At 40.8% G+C, this 19,350-nt stretch overlaps 1 protein-coding gene and 1 long non-coding RNA gene across 14 annotated transcripts in view; one reads left to right on the top strand and one right to left on the bottom strand.

Moving 5' to 3' along the window:
* kiaa1109 (KIAA1109 ortholog) overlaps positions 1-19,350 on the bottom strand; it is a 102,577-nt gene that overhangs the window by 8,697 nt on the left and 74,530 nt on the right. For 7 of the 13 annotated variants that reach the window (XM_019888553.1, XM_019888562.1, XM_019888558.1 and 4 more), the window contains 17 exons: positions 17,694-17,784; positions 15,807-15,854; positions 12,643-12,911; positions 12,273-12,488; positions 11,933-12,113; positions 11,661-11,841; positions 11,243-11,404; positions 11,002-11,141; positions 10,707-10,902; positions 9,923-10,123; positions 8,875-9,051; positions 8,580-8,717; positions 5,698-5,940; positions 4,908-5,061; positions 2,725-2,882; positions 2,108-2,297; positions 1,782-1,999 (listed from right to left, as the gene is read on the bottom strand). In XM_019888553.1, coding sequence (XP_019744112.1) covers positions 1,782-1,999; positions 2,108-2,297; positions 2,725-2,882; positions 4,908-5,061; positions 5,698-5,940; positions 8,580-8,717; positions 8,875-9,051; positions 9,923-10,123; positions 10,707-10,902; positions 11,002-11,141; positions 11,243-11,404; positions 11,661-11,841; positions 11,933-12,113; positions 12,273-12,488; positions 12,643-12,911; positions 15,807-15,854; positions 17,694-17,784 — 2,963 coding nt within the window. The remainder of the gene's footprint in view (positions 1-1,781; positions 2,000-2,107; positions 2,298-2,724; positions 2,883-4,907; positions 5,062-5,697; positions 5,941-8,579; positions 8,718-8,874; positions 9,052-9,922; positions 10,124-10,706; positions 10,903-11,001; positions 11,142-11,242; positions 11,405-11,660; positions 11,842-11,932; positions 12,114-12,272; positions 12,489-12,642; positions 12,912-15,806; positions 15,855-17,693; positions 17,785-19,350) is intronic. The other 6 variants (XM_019888556.1, XM_019888566.1, XM_019888565.1 and 3 more) reach the window with 4 other exon arrangements.
* On the top strand, positions 7,659-8,219 carry LOC109526964 (uncharacterized). Its single transcript, XR_002170438.1, has 2 exons — positions 7,659-7,868; positions 8,121-8,219. It is a non-coding gene; the product is annotated as an uncharacterized LOC109526964 (long non-coding RNA).

Below are 19,350 nucleotides of genomic sequence, written 5' to 3'. Positions count from 1 at the left end.
ATAATCCGGTGCGTCCAATATGTGAAAAAAATTACAAAAGAGGCGCCTCATAATCCAGTGCGCCTTTTAGTGTGGAAAATATGGTAATACTTTCTTAAGGTTTAGTATAATCTGTTGCACATGGTGGCATTTATCTGACTTTGACCAATCAGATGCGACCTTAACTCATTCACTCCCAAAGACGTTTTTAAACATCTTTTCAGACTTGGTCCAGAATTGGCTGGTACTGAATGAGTTAAAACGTGCTCTTCTGTTGGGTAGAGTGGACCCCACAGACATCCAGTGAGCAGCTCAGCAGCCGTGGACAGAGGAAGTAGCAACGGCAGATTAATGAGGATGAAAATAACTTGTGCCTGAAAAGAATAGCCGTCTAAAATATGGGATGACTCCGAAGAAGGGAAGAACACTTCTCCCAGACGCAGGCACTGTGCAAGTCATGTCAAGGAATAGCAGCTATGTCACATGGAGAACAACCACAAGAAGCTAAATTAGGTCTTTGGGTCTCCCAAAACTACTCACGCAAAGGCAAGTTGCAAAAAAAAGCAAACCCACAACTATCGTTCATATTAATATATCGGTAAGCAGTGCAACACATCACAACACAGATGGACATAAAGTGTTATGGTAATATCATTATAATTAATTTATTTGTTCAAGATGTACCGTATTGGCCCGAATATAAGACGGCCCTGATTATAAGACGACCCCCTCTTTTCAAAACTCAATTTTGAAAAAAGACTTTTTGAACACCAAATTAATTTTTATACAGAAAATAATTACAGTACATCTGAAAAAAATGATTATAACAATATATTTGAGAGAAAAATCATGTTATTTTGCCTTAGTCAAAGCTTAATATCGGAACATTTAAATATGTAAACTAAAGTGCAATCACATTCGTAAATGAATGGCTTCTGGTTTTGGAAAAGTAAATTACATCATAACTTCTCCTCAGCTGCCGGTTAACCTGGCCGATCTTCGACCCACTTTTCTCCAGACTGTCGCTACGTTTCTCCATTTTCTGTTATCTCTTCTATTATTTTCTTCTGTTTTCCTTCATACCGCTATTTTTATCTTTCTTCTTTGTGCTACCGCTATTTTTAATTTTTATTCTTCATGACATGGGTTCACTTTGGCCTGGGGAGTCAAGTTCAGAATTCGCTTCAATGATATCTGGCGCCATCTAGTGTCGTGAATGGGTATAATGTCTAGACCCCCGAATATAAGACGACCCTACTTGTCTTATTTCAATGCAAAAAACACCATCTTATATTCGGGCCAATACAGTATTACGGGATTTATATTAGCTGATGTAGCTTCGGCACGTTGTAATTCTGCAACAGCAATTTGTAAACTGTCATGCTCGAAAGCGTTTTTTTTTTTCATTTGACTGTATAGTCCAAGATATAATTATCCCCATATCGTGACTCTGCAGTCAAGAACGAGTGACCTCGAACACAGAAGGCGACGGATAATTCCTTCGCCATTAAACCACAAGCAGTTGGTTTATGTCAAAGTATTGTTTTGGTATGCATCGAAGACTGGCTTATCAGTTCTTAAGAAATACTTCCTTGTAGTACCTGGTGCCTGTGGAAAAATGAGCAGAGCTATACAAGTATAAATTGTGCAGTTAAAATGGAGAATATCTAAATTGGGTCATTGGTTACAATGGAAATGTATTAGTTATGAAGCCCTTCTGGTGACTAGCAGGACTCGATACTTTCCGAGTGATTATTCTTTGGAAACTTCATTCAGCAATATAGGCAAAAGGGAATACTTACACAGCTCTGCCGCTCCTTTCTCTGCGTTGACAACTGGGGTTTTTGGAGGCAGGTAGGGACCAGGACCCCACGTGGAGAGGGCCCGCTTGCTGGTGTCAAATTGCTGAGTGAAAAACTCCTGCAGCTTCATGCCGATCTTGATTAGGTCCGGTGTGGTGGAGCGGGAAATGATCACCTGGAAAATGTCCCACTGCAAGTCCCCATGGACAAAGATCTCACTGGGTGGAAGGGAGGGAAGCTTTGTTACTAGCTTGCCGCGCTGTATCTAATCAAGTGAAGAGCACACTTGGTGATTTATTTGCTTTGTTCCGATGACAATGTCATACCTTTTCTCCGATATGCTGGAATCAACAGTGCACAGGTTGACTTTCCACTCATCTTGGAGCTGCAGGTCAGCATTGCTAAAAACTCCCATCAGGATGCTGGAGCCCATGTAATCGACCCGCGCCTCAGTGGAGCCCATGGTGATCTGAATCTTGTGGCTTGGTTGCTGGTTTGGGTGCTCAGAGATGTGTGCTAGGGAAACAATCACTCATTTTAAAATAAATTTCCAGTAAAACTGAAACGAAAGCTAGAATATTTAGTTAGAATATGCAGAGAGGTGCAGAGAAGGTGCACCTTATAACCAATGTATGCCAATAGTGGCATTGGGCTTCGTACACCTGATTTCAGAGTGTACCAGAGATGTATTAAAAAAAGATTTATTTGTACAAATGGTTTTTGTAATATAGTGGACAACTGCACAGTTGCGATTCAACAACTACAGATTGGCATATTTTCGGGTATTTTAAATTTGAAGACATACTAGCGACCGGGATAATAATTGATTATTAGCAATCAGTTGTTCTGGCTTCGTGGCTCCAGGTTACGTTTCAATGTAACAAGAGCTTCCCAATAAGCTGTAGGAGAAAAAAAATGGTGGTGTGTGTTTTTGTTTACTTACAGACCATCTCTAGGGTGTTCACGTCTATATTGCCACCCACTACACCACCCTTGGAGTCAAGCTTGGAGCGTCCCAGGCCGACAGACATGCTGATCTCTCGATCGCGGTTGCTACCCACAGATAGCCGCCCTTGGCTCTTCAGACCACTGGTCGTCCAGCTGCAGGGGAAACAATGCTGCTGAATAATACACAAGCACTCTCTATGAATCATAAATGACTTCCAGAGTGAGAAACGCACAGGTTAGTGGAAAGAAAAAGGTCAGCAGTCACAGTAACTTGACACTTTAACATTGTTGCCTCTCACAGAACAGCTTTGTGGTTGCTCTCTTATGCGGTTGTATGTGTAGACTGAATTTGAAAGTATTACATTGAAGCATCTCTTGATCACTGCCTAAGTTAATGCTGAAAAAGATTCTTGTTAAAAAACAAATAAAACAACAACACTGCTGATCCAGTGTGTTATTCTTGATAATATTCTGAGAATCTAAATCATTTACAGGAGTAGGAGAATTGACTTGAACTCCCAGCTGAGAAACTTGCACACCTCTGTGCTTCTTAACTTTATGATGACTGCCGAGCTCATCAGTGCACCCTCAGCTCAGATATGATGGAAGGCTTTTCAGGAATTCCGACTTAAGTTTAAACTTTACCTCCAGTCAAATTCGCCATGAACTGCATCGTTACACAAGCAGACATTTTGGAACAAAAGTGGGCCCTGGCGATCCCAGACACTTTTGGATTTTGGATCGCAATCATCAACCAAGCACTCTGCTCATTGAAAGTTTTATAAGTTAGCAAACCTGCGAATACTGCTGCTGTAACACTACCTCAGAAAAATACTTTATTTTTGTGACGGTGTGGTGATGCTGAGGTGTAGAGTTGGGAAGGTGATGTTAAACAATACATGGTACCTCTATTTACGAACGTCTCTTCATACGAAATTTTCAAGTTGCTAAATGTCTCAACAGGAAAATATTGCCTCTTGTTACGAAAGAAATTTCAAGATGCGAAAGGTAATAATACAGGATGGACTGCTACTCGCAGCTCCGAGTTTCCTGAATGCAACATACTTATAGCTCCTCTGCCTTTGGCTATTTCCGAGCATCATCCTGGCATCACATTGGCTGAGAGGGACCTTGACCCTCTTTGTCTATGTGTGTAGAATAGATGTGTTTATGCAGCGTTCTCGTCATTCGCCCCTTGGGCCATGAGACGTTCCGATAGTTTTATGTAAATGTGAATCACCCAGAAAAAGCGTTCACCAGTCGGGCGATCGCTCACTATGCTGATGTTTGGCTCAGACATTTTCGAAGGATTGTTAAAAGCCGACAAAAGCAAACGGATCAGTTGTTGACAAAACGCCAGGCAAAAACCACTTCTGAGAGAGAACATGGACTAAAGAGGTCAAAAAAGTTAAATGACCATTTTTTATTCTTTATTCTTTGTTTTTTACATTATGCACAACTCTCATTTATTGTGCAATAATCTAATTGTAACTTGTATTTGTTACATATTCTGATGCGTTTTTATGCTTTAGGAAACATTTATGTCTGAATTTTGGGGGGGCTTGGAACAAATTAGGGCATTTACATGGAAAACGCGTCTCTACTTACAAAATGTTCTAATTAAGAAATTTCTTCCAGAACTAATTATTTTCATAAGCAGGTACCACTGTAGCTCTGTTGATGCCTGTTGCCGTGGTCTATATTGCTACAGGAAAAATTGTTCATGTGACTCAGATATGCATCTATCTCATGAGTAAATTCAAGCTATGCGAACGCATCTTGTTGGCTAAATAGTTTTATGAAACATTTATAAGAAAGAAAAGACTAGACAATTATATGGCATCTTATATTTACGTTCAGTTTCTTTAGTCTTGATTAGAAAATGTGGTTTTAAGAGTAATCCAAATGTAACTGAAGGTAATCAAGTAACAATACTTTAATATTATGGTATATGGATTACATTAATGACTAAGTAACTGGTAACTGTATTGGAATACATTTTTAAGCAACTCTTCCAACCCTGGCGGATAGCTATAACCCCTCAGGCTGACAATCGATGCAGACATACAGTCTGAATAAAGAATAGAAAGTAGAAAGCAGTGTAAAAGACACGCATCATTTCATGTCGCCACTAGTCATCTCAGCTTTAAGATGTGAAAAGAAACATTAACAGCTTACGTGTTATTTCCCATGACGTTGCTCATGTTCATTTGGACCGTGAGTTGTTTCAAGTTGATGGCAAACACCACCAGTGTCTCCCATGGCGCCCCATGCTGCCCTGCTGCCTTTCCATTTTTACTAAATGAAGGAGTGGATGTTTTTGTCACTGAATCTGGATGAGAATATGAAAAGAAAAGTAAGGTTAGTGGTGGATCGAATTCTGTTCATCTTGCAGTGGTGGCTTGGTCAAAGGTTCTTCTCTATGCTGGACAGTGTCCCACTGCATATTCACAAATCGCTACTTGTGAATCTATTGAATCGCCGACCTATGCTCCATTAGACACTGAAAAAGTCACTTATTTAGTCACCTGTTTTTGGGCTCAGGGCAAAACACACCGTCACGTACTCACGGACTTACAACATCGAGTGACTGTTACCGAAAAATATGATGTCACATGGCGCAATGTTTATGGAGGTTAGCATGCAGGGGCGCATTTTATGATTTTATTTAGGGTTGTGATGACGTATAGTTCGAATGTGTGCGGATGAGCGTTCATACGCATTGGATACATATCAGATTCATATCCACATACGAAAGATCAGATTTGGAAAAAAAGGGACTTGTAATGTTCACATTGTATGAATAAAAAAAGGAGAAATCTGATGTGTGTTGCATCTGGAGTGGGGGGAATAAATACATTTAAAAAAATCGGGATTGAGCTGCAGTGAGAACGCAGACTAAAAATTGATGCTTTATGATACACTTTATGTGCTCAAAGTCCTTTCGAGTTCCAGTGTGTGAGATTACCTCTTCTTGGTGCAGATGAATCCGACACACTTCTGGTTCGTCCAGGTGCAGGGGACTTAAGGTGGCCAAGACCGCCTGGGGACATGGTGCTTCCTGTGGTGTGCTCAGAGAAAACATTGGGGGACTGAGGCATGTGTGTCCCGGTGCTGCCGTCCCAGGTCCTCCAGTAGGCTTTGCGGCTGGACTCGGGAGACAGATGCTGAGTCATGTTTTCAGACGAGTCGGGGGTGGCAGGGCCAGAGGCTGAATGAAATGAGGTAAAGGTCAAGATGTGTTAAGTGAAGAACAGCCTTGGTAATGTGGTAGATAACAATGTGGAACACAAAGTTGTGTGAAGAAAAGTCAGGATGGTATATACAACTCTGCTCCACCTATTTGCAATTCTCAACTTCACTGATTTTGTGTTTTTTGGAGCATTGCCAAAAAAGCCCCAAAATTAACTTAACTTTTAAAAAAATATTTTATGAATTCCTGAAAGTCCAACAAAGATATAGAAAATATCACGGTAAAATACAGGACAATAATATTGCATGTGGCTTTCGTGGTTTAAACGTGCTATGAAATTGTTGTTGAAAGTGTTCCACTGCGTGCAGTATCTCCACATATTTTCTTTGCTCTTTCTTTAAACGCCAACGGTGGAGTCATTTCAGAAAATCCCAAAATAAATATTTTTATGTCACCAGTAACGTAATTAAAATACATTAAATAAGGCATGAAAAAACATCCTTTTTCGTAAATTTGTCAAAGTAATCATTTTCCCAAAGTGAAACCCTGGAAGTGTGACATCAATTCAAGAAGAACAATGGCACCACTAAAAAAAAAAAAAAAAAAGAAAATAAAATTTGCAGAGTCAGAAATTGATCCACAAAGTGATTTTTCAAACTTATCTGAGGGGATTCAGGTGCTTCAAGAGTTGGAGGAAAAGGAGATTGTTGGCAATATTTATGTTGGACCATACATGTACGAGCCAGATGCTCAGTATTTGGAAAACGCCCGGACATGGAATGGAGACATGACCCATCGTGACTGGAAGAACGGTAAGCTACACAGCATAGGTTGCGATTATTAGTCCAGCGTTATTGTTTGCAATTCAGAGTGGGTTGGTGTCATACATTGTCATTGCTACAGTACCATGAGTTCTGTTGCACTCTGCACATTCTAGTTAGTTGCAAACCATTCCAAAAAATACAGGATTTCATCCATGTACACGAATAATATTTTGAATTCAGTGTTTTCAACTGCAAGTTTTTGATCGATTGTACTTGGATAGAGCTTTGTCAAACATCTGTTGGGGCGCAAAAGAGCTCTTTTTTGTAATCGTAAACAACAACTTTAAAACATAGAATTTTGCGGCAGGCCTGAGGCGGCATCCATTATCGGAGCCAGTTTATGATTCGGAGGCGTGCTGGAGCCTATCGTCATTTTTGCAAGTCAATCGCAGAACAGATACAGACAAACAGCCATTCAGGCTCACAATCACACGCAGGGACAATTTAGAATGTTCAATTAACACACCTAGGAAACTGGAGTACCTGTAAAAAAAGAGTCGGCCACCGTGCCGCCCTGCTATTGTTTGCACATGTTAAATATATAAAACACAAGTGGGGGTGCAACCAACTTTAGGTACTTATACAGGGGTGGGCAATCCCAGTCCTGGAGGGCCGCTATCCTGCATGTTTTCCATCTGTCCCTGTTGCAACACACCTGATTCAATTGTTCAGGCCTCGACAGAGCTTGCTGATGATCTGTGTTGGAGAAGGGACAGATGGAAAACATGCAGGATAGCGGCCCTCCAGGACTGGGATTAGATACTAAACCTATCTTTTGAGATTGTTCATCGCCTCACCGTCAGAAGTGGCAAGAGTTCAGAAAGTAGAAAAACGTGACTGTACATTGTCACTGACCACTGTTTTTTTTTTTTTTTTTAAAATATCGTCATCATCCTCCCAACCCACTACATTAAGAGCTGGGTGTTCTGCCCACAGTAAAAGTTTCGGGACATTTCATTAATAGTAATTGTGTTTAGAATATTCATTTAGTTATCGCGGTGCATTGTGGGTAGCAGACGCCGTGTTTCATCAGACGAGTTGTTACAGAAAGCCTGACCGTGGTCGTTGCAACTGGTCCTCCTGAGTTATATTCCTTTCGTTTCACCTTCGAAAGCAATGGCTGTAAGTCTGCTCGTGTTTAGAATTATTGAGAAATGTGTTTCGGAGATCGTTTTCCCTCAATTGTTGTCACTGAAACTCGCTAGCTCAGAGTACTGCTAACGACTATGCTAAATCAGTGTTAACAAGCTAATTAGCATGCGAAGGTACTGCGAAAACGCAGAGCTGCATTTATGTCTTTTGTTTTACACTAGACGATTTGTGTTGTATTTATGTACACGATGTTAATGCATGTTTTAAATCTGTTCATTTCAGTTTCACTCTACATTTTATTGAGCTGATGTCACAGTTGTACACTGTACGCCGTCAAGAAGACCGCAATAAAGGAGCAAGACATTCAGTTTCCTGGCTCATGAATAAATGAGTTTGGCTTGCTGTTGACCTGCGTTAACATACCCGGAGTATCTAACACGTAGCGATAACAGTACACTGGGAGAGAAGCATTTATTTTTTTTAGCAGCAGCAACAGATATATTTGCAGTATACATTGGTCATCGGTGTCGGATTTACACAGCAAGAAATTTTCGATTATTGTATTGTCAAAATGTATCATATCGTGCATCAGTAATTCTTTTCCTCACTAATTTCTCAATTTTTAGCATGATTTAAGGCGGTCAAAAGAGTTCCAAACCATCAGAAGCAAAACTTACTTCAAACTCATCTGAAATGAACCTCACCCAACACATGGTCACGAACACAAATTAGACAAGGTACCTGGCAGGTTGATGGTCTGGTCTCCAAGAAAGAGACGTCTGGCAATACTTCGGCGGTACCAGGCTCTTGGGAAGGCCAGAATCTCACTCAATCGTCTCATGTCATACTTGAAGGAAGCTGAGCCAATATCACAAACAGCTATAGAAAAAAAAATTAACTATTAAAAATATTTGATAAAAAACGTACTTCCTGCATAACAAAATAACAAGACAACAACAAACAATTAACTAGTATGATCACTGTGACAATCAAGATGATTCTCATAAGTTCTATTCTAAGAGAGCCCACAACGTACCTGAGATATTGATAAGAGTGGTGTCCATTTTGCCACCTTTACCAGGAATGAAGCTTTCAATAAATGTCGGACCTCCTGTACGTCTCATCCTTGATAAGCTGACTTTAACAAACTCCAGGTTTATGCTCAGAGAGTCCTTTCTTCCTGTCACAGATGCAGGCTCCTCATCAACTGCACCTTCAGGACAAATGACCGCAATTACAAAATAATCAGGTCACAATGTAATCTCTACATAGGCCACATGAGAAAAACTAATAAAGAATCGGATTTACCTGACACTGACACATGAACGCATTTGTTTACTTTGCTAAAATAATTTCACATCCTTCTTCCCCGTCCTCTGGTGTTCTCCAAGGCTCTGTTCTTGGATTTATTCTATTTGTAATCTAAATTCTCCCCTTCGGCCTTATTTAACAACATCTATGCACCCATCCATTTTCCGATTCGCTTTATCCTCACAAGGGTGGCGGGGGTGTTGGAGCCTATCCCAGCGGTCTTCGGGCAGTCGGCGGTGGACAACCCTGAACCAGTTGCCAGCCAATCGCAGGGCACACACAGACGAGCAACCATCCAAGCTCACACTCACACCTCGGGTCAATTTCGAGTTTTCCATTAACCTGCCATGCATGTTTTTCGAATGTGGGCGGAAACCGGAATACCCGGAGAGAACCCATGCAGGCACGGGGAGCACATGCAAACTCCACACAGCGAGGCCGGAGCCGGGATCGAACCCTGCACCTCAATGGCACGTCGACAGTAGAGACAAAGCAGACTAGCATCTCTCCAATAACTAGTTGCCATTTTTTTCATGTTTTCGGCAGCAGCATTAATAAAATAACCCTGTGGATCCAAAGTCTAAGAGTCTACAGATGAGAGACTCCCACCCCAAAGAGACTTATTGGTAATATTCTGGTTCTTGTATTACATACTAGGTTGCTGTATCTTCTACTCTTTAGTTTGTAGGTTTCAAATTTTATATTGTTCATTGAAGGTGACCTAAGGTAGAATCTATTATTATTCTTATTACCATCGTCATCATATTTATTACCTAATGGGCTTGGGCCCGGGGGCAGGCCTGTGACAGCAGACTTCTGTTTTCCGGCGCCGTAGGGGTGGAACACATAGAGTGAGAAGTCAGACATGCAGGCAGTGAAGCTGAGACCTGAGGAGTTACTCGGTCCCCCAGTGAGGTCCGACTGGCTACTGCTGTGGCGGCTTCTACCCAGGGGGCTCCCCAGTAATGGAGAGGCTAGAGATAAGAAGAAAGCAGAAATAATCAGGCTATTTTATACGGTCACAATCACTAACGGGGAAAATGAACAGACACAGATTTCACACAAATTTCATTTCCTCATAACTCAAATTTTTCCTATAGAAATGTCAATCTGTTCAAGTCCTAAAAAAACATGTTTGTTGCATGTTTTTGGTAAATAAAAATAGCCCTGCATTGTATAAAAACAGAATAAAAAATATTAATAAGAATGAAACAAAATAAACAGATTTATAAAGTGTATTTGTGTATTTCAGTACGTATTTGTGTGTTGAACGTGTGCCTTTAAGGGATATGGTCCACTGAGTGACAGAAGGAGCTGGAGTCAAGCGTGTTTGTGTTCATATGACGTGGGGGCGCTCAATAAAAACGGCTCTCAAATGCATCAGTGGGCAAAATTTTTCCCCCCACTTTAGTGTAACACAAGTTTGCTCATACCTCAGATTTTGTGTCACAATAAAAAGCAAAACAAATTACCAAGCGATGGCTCATTACGCAAAAAAGATTTGAGAGGATGTTGGGGCACTCGTGAGCAAAATGGAATATGATTGGAATCACAGACCTTTGCTGGGAGGTAGTTTGGGCACGTGGTGCCCAGGTGGAGTGGAGGAGGGTGGGTGTGACCCATCACTGGGATGAGCCCCAGGTGGGGTCTCTAATTCACCGCGGTTGGATGAGAAAACCAGGTCTAATGATGGCAGTTTGAGCATACATTCAACTCTGGACATGGGCAGGCAGCTGAAGCGGATCTGAGAAGGCTTAAGACACAAATGTTGAATTATGAAATAAGAGAATATCTTTTTGATTGATTTTAAAAAATGGAAAAAATATTTGTAATTCTGTGAGTTGGCTTGTACCTGAACTCTGACATAGACGACCACATCCACAGGAAAAGAAGAATATGCCGACGTCGACGCAGACACCAGGGAAGTGGCTGATTCCTCAAGTGGCTCCACTGTCTCAAACTGACCCATGTCCTCTTCCTGGGCAGCCACAGCTGAAGCAAGAGCAAAAAGACGAGAGCAAAGATAAAAAACCAATGTCAGCTGTAATGAGAGCACAGTGGCGACCGAATGAGTCACACAAAGGGAAAACAACCTGCATAGCTTCTTTCCACTGGGGTGATAGGAATGGTTTCCAGTGCTTTCTCCAAAAAATCAAGAAGACAAGGGCTGATGACCATTTCCTCTGGCAGAGTCTGGAGGGCCACCCAGGCATACAGCTTGGCCATTTTCACCCCACCGCTGCTTTTACCTTTGGCTACAGACACATGATGTGGTTAAATAAGTGAAATGTATGTCAGCGACATGCAGTTCAAGAAGAAATGCCAACTCAACAGAAGTTGCATCTTTCTTATATGCATGTGCCCATTTGACCATAGGAGAGCGATGGAGTAATGCCTAGAATTCAATCACGGCATGCAGCTCGATGGAGCACGGAATGGCAAGGCACTTGAGTGTCAGAGGTGCGGGATGGAGGCCAGGCATGCAATTAAGAATGAGAGAACTCTCAATACCTGATGGGATAGGTGGGAGCGGGGGAGGTAGGAGCGAGTTAGTCTGGCTTTGGACAGCATTGGGAGGACCATTATCTTTCATACCATACAGCTTTGACTCTTTGGAGAGTGTGCGCGGAAGCGAGGATCCACGCGAGGCGTTAGGGGATTCAGTCTTCAGGGTCTTGGAGTTATAGTGCAACTGGACCGAGGGACAAAGGAGAATCAATAATTCACAATGTAAAAGCTATTCCAAACAGAATACATTTTGAATTGCTGAGGGAGAATCTAACCTTTACGTCCACTCCTGGAATGTAGAAAACTGTGGTCTCAAGGTCATTCGATTTGGTCTGCAGTGAAGAGGGACATTTCTTTCCAGTGAGAAGATGGGTAGTGGATGTGTATGTGGGCTGCAATTTTTTCTTCTTTGGAGGGGACTCCTGGTCTAGACTTCTGAGGCTGCGATCACAGCTCCTACATAACCCACAGAGAGAAGAGGCTGGTTCATCTACTGCATGATAGTCATTTGTTTTGTTTTGTTTTTTTTTGTATTTGTACTTTTTAAATTTGAATCATATAGAAAAAGGTTTGTGTATCTAAAAAGACCAAGATGTAAGATGACTTTCACTGTACCTCCTGAATGAAATCTCTTCATGCTCAGGTTGCTGCGTACTCTGATGAAGAACACATTTCCCGCTGTCTATTTCTACACGGACATCCAATTCAAAGTCGATGTTTCTTTCTGTCGTTGGGCCGCCGAAGCTCCGATTGGCAGGTGTACTCGGCCAACGTTCGCTGAACAACTGACTCACAGCTGAAAAGCCTGATGACTTCCTGTGGGAAGCTTGGCTAAAGGGAAAGAGCAAAGAAATGGATAGCGAATACATGACACCATAGCAGAAATGATAATTTATTATATCATGAGTATTCTTTGACTTTATACCATTCACGCAATCGGAATGCAAGAGTAACTAGAGTAAAAGGGAGACGAAAACAAACGTACAAAGGCCTTCGATAGCTCAGGGATCTCTCGCGTTCAAACTCATCCTCCTTTTCCAAGTCTTCAGAGGAAGACGAGGACAGGTCATCTCGCTGCATGTCATCGTGCTGGAAGGGAATCGTGGGTGAGAGAACAGCAGGCGTGCAAGGAGCACTGAAAACTGAGCTCTGGTCTCCAATTATGGATAAAGAATGAAGATGGTGCTGATCATGAGGATGGGATGGCTCATCAATGGTGACTGACAACAGGTCCATCTCTGACTCCTCAGGAAACTTCACAGAAGATCAGAAAGTCAAAGACTCAGTTGGACACAGTTTATGTTGCCACAAAGCGCTTCCTAATTGGAGGCATCAGCTTATCAGCTGGGGTGATGGAGTTGATGCCACAACTAGGAAGTGATACAATTATGTAGGATTGGGTATCCATAAATCATTGATTTGCTAGTTAAGATGGGGCTCATTTATTCAGAATTGTATTCGAGCAATTCACAAACAGCGGCATGTTTGCCTCCACCCTGTTGAAGGCAAGCAACCGTTACACTCGGAGTCGCTTATCTCCGTGCAATACATAATTACCAGTAAGTAATGTCAACAAAAGTATGACTATCATTATTATCATCGTGTATCACCCCCCCCCCAAATGGACTAATAGCAATAAGAACAATCAAAATGAAATTGATAATTGATACCCAACCCTACAAGAGAGCCACACCACGAAGGAGGTAGGGTTCTGTTAATTAGGCGAATAACGCCTGCATCCACAGGAGGCTAGATATTTAATTACTTGTCATAATAACAGACACAATATTGTGTAACTAACCAATGTGATCGGCTCTGGCTAAATGGTCCCCCATACAGCTAAAACAAAAAAAAATACTAATTGAAGTGATATATATTTTAATCCTAATTTTATTTTCCTTCAACATGAATGGATGGATTCCCCTCAACAGGTGACAAAGTGAAAGCAATTTTAATGTTGCCAGGTTGAAATCCCTAATTGTGAGGTCCACAGCAACCAGCACCTTTAAAAAAAGACGGTGGCCCAAAACTTTCAGGAACTGTTCAAAGACCGCTGGAAAGTAAATTTCAATAGCAGGTGAGGACATCATGATTTTAAGCCTTTAATAGCTGAGAAAGGTTGACTTTGAAGATCCCATTCAGCTTACAATTCATTTCCTGTGGCATCATCAGCCAATGTTTGGGTTATTTTATTTTTGTTATTCGTGGGCCTTTTTTAAAAAAATCTAATCAATGGGAAATTTGATTTAAGAATCTTGTGTCAGTTAAAAAGTCTTATTTACCATTTGGGGTGGCCTGTGACTAGAACAATATTTTATGATGGATATCGAATCTGAAATGCATTTGGCCACATAAAGGAAATTAAAACACTTTTTTTGTTTTGTTTTTTTAAATATTTGATGTAATACATAAGCAACCAATCAACACTTTCTGCAAACTGTTAAGTCACCCAAGTCATGTATTGTGGGGAGGGTGAGACAGGCTTTGAAATGACCAATCATGATCATCTTTCCATCTGCACGTTTACCAGTGCTCATATTTGATTTTAATTTCATCCCACTTAAATCAGTATAAAAGTGGAAATTTGGGGTGGTACTCATAACTCTGTCACATACGCAGATGGTCCACTTGTGACATACATCAATGACATGGTGTGTCATCTGTAGTAAACCTCACATGAAAGCCCTGTATTCACATTTTATTTCTTTTGTTTTTTAATCTAAATATTGAATCTAAACAGATTTTTTTTTTGGGGTCACTGCACGATCGGCTCAAGGTCAAAATGTGTTGTCATGTGCTCAATTTCGTGCTGCAAGGTCACATTATGATGTACCTTCGACTTTTTAGTTGTTGCTATGTGCATGTGTATAAATAATTTGTGAAATGACATTAGAGGGGAGGAATTTTGGGGAGTTTTGGGACCAAGTTTGCAAGTTCCCCAAGACGCGCTCCCCACGAGTCAGTTAAAAACACCTTAGTCATTGATGCACTTTGTCTTTTCACCACTTATTTTGATGCTACTATTTTAAATTTGGGACTACTCGTAAATGAAAATAGAGATCTTGAAGATGGTATTTTTGAAGCTCAAAATCAACATTTTTTTGTCCATATCGCAAAACTAACCCATGCGGACTTTTTAGCCAGAGTGGGTCACCAAATGACATCCAAAGACAGAACACTACCATCCTGCAACAGTTCTCAGAGGTCATGCATTTTCTGTCGAATGAAATGTCAGAGACAGTAATGATGAAAGATGATGAAGCTGGCATGGCACCCCAACTGGAGAAGAGGCGAGACAATGGAAACAAGTAACAACGGCAAACGTGATTTGCATTATGTCGTGCAAAAATACTACAAGGAACCTTGCGATATTCAACCGAATTACTGATGAGAGATCTGACCGTGTCTGAACATGCTCGATGCAGATGCATCAACTTTTAATTGTAAATTGTTTCCAATATCAAGAAAATATTGCGCTTCCTGACACAATGCAGAAGGTCCCAGCTAATACCCCAAAATCTTTAAGGAAGAATGTCAATTTTTTGGTATGCGATCACTACATGGATGTTTTTGGGTACGCGAAAAGAGAAGTATTATTAGTAGTAGTGGTGGTTCATGTGCCATGCAGAATTATTGACAGAAATCAGCCATTTATTAGTTGGTAGCAACGCAGGTTAGGATTTTTAAAGTGTACCAAAACAAGATGAAAAATACGTTGACTTCAGAATGTACTTTGTATATTTGAGCTTGCCTTCTTTATTGAATAATTTCGGCCTTTTTTGGAGATTATCCTCTTAACACCATGGACAAATCGCTATACTGCACACGGACCACAGAATTGGGATTATAATTTGATTCATGAATAAATGAAAACAAATCAACCAATCTTTGCAAGCTGCATGAATAAATTAAAACTACTTTCATGGATGGCAAGTTATGCATATCCACGACACTGTTGCTCAAACATAACAATGCTTCTTAAATCCAGCCTGATTGCTGACGCCAGTATTTCATCATCTTGTTTGGATTTTAAAAAGCCTAACAGCATCACTAAAGTAATCACGGAGCAAAAGAGGAAACCGAAGTATATCATTAGTCAGTCAGGTTTTGCGATTATTCTTTGTAAAAATGTAATTTTTGAACATATACCTTGAATACATCTCCTGGACTGACAGGTGCAATTGCAGACTCCAAAGCCTGATTGTTTATATTAAATTGAACACAAAGTTAAAAACAAACAAACAAAAAACAACCAAATAAAGGGGGAAAAAAAAAAAAAAAAAACATCTCATCCAAATGTGAGAAGAAACATGTTCCTGTGCGGGCTCAAAGCTTTAAAGGCAGCTTTAAAGGCGAATGTATATCCTGTGATTATATTCGGCCACAATAATATTTACATTATGTAAAATTCATGTAGTACTGTGGTACCTCTACTTTTTCTTAACTAGAAAACTTTGTAAGCAGAGACGTGTTTTTCATGTAAATCCCCTAATTTGTTCCAAGACCCCAAAAATTCAGACATAAATGTTTTCTAAAGCATAAAAATACGTAACTCAACTCAACTGTATTTATAGAGCACTTTCAAACAGCCATCGCTGCACACAAAGTGCTGTATATGGAGCAACTAACATATACAACAGTAAAGCAATAAATCAGTAACAAAGATGGTAGATAGCACCAAACAGTAAAACTAAGATCAAATCTGAGTCATACTAAGTCAAATGCCAAAGAATACAAGTGAGTTTTGAGGCGGGTTTTGAAGATGGGCAGCGAGGAGGATTGCTGAATGTTCAGTGGGAGGTCATTCCAGAGAGAGGGACCAGCAACAGAAAAGGCTCAATCCCCTCTGAGCCTCAGTTTAGTTCTTGGTACTTCTAATAATGTCTGGTCCGCAGACCTTAGGCGTGGTGGGGCGGATGAGCGCAGAAAGGTAAGGTGGCGCAAGGTCATTTAGAGATTGAAAACAAATAAGAGGATCTTGAAAATAACTCTAAAATGTATGGGGAGCCAGTGAAGGGATGCCAGAGTAGGAGTTATGTGCTCCCTCTTACGAGTACCAGTCAAGAGGCGAGCAGCGGCATTCTGGACCAGCTGGAGGCGCTTAATGGAGGACTGGCTGACGCCAAAGTAAAGGGCATTGCAGTAATCGAGCCGGGATGTGACAAAGGCATGAATTACTGTCTAAAAGTAACAAATACAGGTTATAATTAGATCAGTGCACAATAAATGAGAGTTGTGCATAATGTAAAAAGCAAAGAATAAAAATGATGGTCATTTAACTTTTAACTGCGTCCTCATTGTTTTTTGACCTCTTAATTCATGTTCTCTCTCAGAAGTGGTTTTTGCCTGGCGTTTTGTAAAGAACTGTTCCAAGGGCATTTGCTTTTGTCAGCTTTCAACAAGCCTTCGAAAATGTCCAAGGCAAACATCAAAATAGTGAGCGATCGTCTGACTGGTGAACACTTTTTCTGGGTGATCGGAACGCCTCATAGACTCATATCTATCTATCTATCCATCTATCTATCTATCCATCCACACTTAGACACATACATTAAAGGTCCCTCTTAGCCAATGGGATGCCAGGAAGATGCTAGGTAATAGCCAATGGCAGAGCAGCTATAAGTATGTTGCGTTCAGGAAACTCGGAGCTGCGAGTAGCAGCCCATACTGTCTTTTTACCTTTCCTGTGTTGAAATTTATTTCGTAACAAGAGGCAATATTTTCCTGTTGAGGCATTTCATAACTTGAAAATTTCAAATGAAGAGACGTTGGTAAGTAGAGGTACCAGTGTACTCACTCACATTAAGATGGTAATGAAGGATGACATAGGTCATGGGCACGCCCCAATGTAATTTATAATCTTTTATGTTAATGCGATGCATCTTATGCCTCCTACAGACAGCTGAGTGATGCTATCCCATTTTTTGTGCGTTTTGCTTTCACAATCTAAAATCAACGATGACTTTTAAATCAAAAGATATCTGGCAAACCGACAGAATATTATGGGTGGGCAGTATGGACACAACATGACGTTACCGTATCCTGGATGTTGAAAGTCACCCGTGGTCCGGGAGAAGACACATCCACACGCACATCAGGGAAGTCATCCACATCTCCTATTCTAGAACTGAAAACAGCAGAGCAGCATCAAAAGATGATTCGAAAGTATCATGCATAGGTGCAACTTCACGATACACTAACTTACTCAAGGTTTGCACATACTAGAACAGGCATAACCTTGATTGATGGCGGAAAACAGCTGATCTACTAATTGGGCACACCCAAAGTTGAGACAAAAGTGTAATATTGCCATGCAGTTTGTTTTGTGTGTTCTGGGAGAAGTACAGTACATGCAAATAGATTAAACTAGCACGCACAATGTGATTTATCAAACATGCCGTGGCTTTGCATCTTTAAATATCACTAAGACGTACGCACACATGAGATGCAATTTTTCTGCTTAAGTAAACATTTTTGCAATGCCAAGAACAAATAGCGTGACTATTGAACAATGTAATTTTGAAGCTTCTGAATGATGACACAATGATACAGTGTAGGGGTTGGCAACCCAAAATGTTGAAAGAACCAAATAGGACATAAAAAACAAAAAACAAATATGTCTGGAGCCGCAAAAAAATAAAAGCCTTCTATAAAACTTACAATGAAGGAAACGCATGATTTATGTATGTAGGAGACTGGACTGTCTCAGAATTGTTTGTTATTCATTCACAAACGCCCCCATTGAATTTATTTTGCGATTTCCTCGCTTGATTTTCTGTTTTGGTTCGTTATTTTCGCTTTTCTTAGTGTCATTGAAGTGATCATTAATTTCCGTTTTTCGGAGGATATCTTTGAACGCCTCTCGAGTCGAACGAGAGGAGAGACGGCACGGAGTCAGAGGCAGACATGTCTGTGTTTGTCGAGACTGTTAAAAGCATAGATAAAGTGCAGGTTTTAAAAAAAAAAACACCATAGCTCTCCTTTTTTCGGAGCTACAACCTGTATCTATATGAGCTGTATTAGCCTACGATCAAAATGACTAAGTTTGCTACAATAACACAATGAGCCTTCATGATTTTTTTTTTCGTGCAGTGCATTCTGTAGAGCAGGGGTGCCCAACCTTTTTTGACCGAAGATCTAATTTTCGTTCAACCAACCTACCACGATCGACCCGCACATACACAACACACTTATAGACGTATGCCTACCTACTTCGTCGCGATCTGACGCGGAGGCATGGGGCACACTTTTGCAGCGTTTTTGACTGTCGTAGCTCACGTGTACCGTTTTAAAAATGCTTTTCACGGCCCTCCGGATTCTCTTTGCCAGCACCCTCGGTGAATAGTACATGAAACGCCGATATAGTGCAATGCAGTCAGAAAAACAAACAATTTCTTCCAAAACAAGATGCCAGGACACAGCCCTTTTATTTTGTGATTAAAACACTACTACTCTGTCTCACAAGATCCTGAGATGACTATCTAGAGCAGCTGTCCCCAACCTTTTTTGGCCCACGGACCGGTTTAATGTCAAACAATATTTTCAGGGACAGGCCATTAAGGTGTGGCAGCTGAATACAACAAAATAATATGATATGACCTGCATGAAAACTGGTATTTTTTAAACATATTAATAAACACGAATCATGACACGAGTAACGTCCAATCTGGCCGCAAGACTCTCTGGTGGCTAT

This window comes from Hippocampus comes, unplaced genomic scaffold (genome assembly GCF_001891065.2).
Source record: "Hippocampus comes isolate QL1 unplaced genomic scaffold, H_comes_QL1_v1.1 scaffold405, whole genome shotgun sequence".
Lineage (NCBI taxonomy): Eukaryota > Metazoa > Chordata > Actinopteri > Syngnathiformes > Syngnathidae > Hippocampus > Hippocampus comes.
This window is presented reverse-complemented; position numbering and strand designations above follow the sequence as displayed.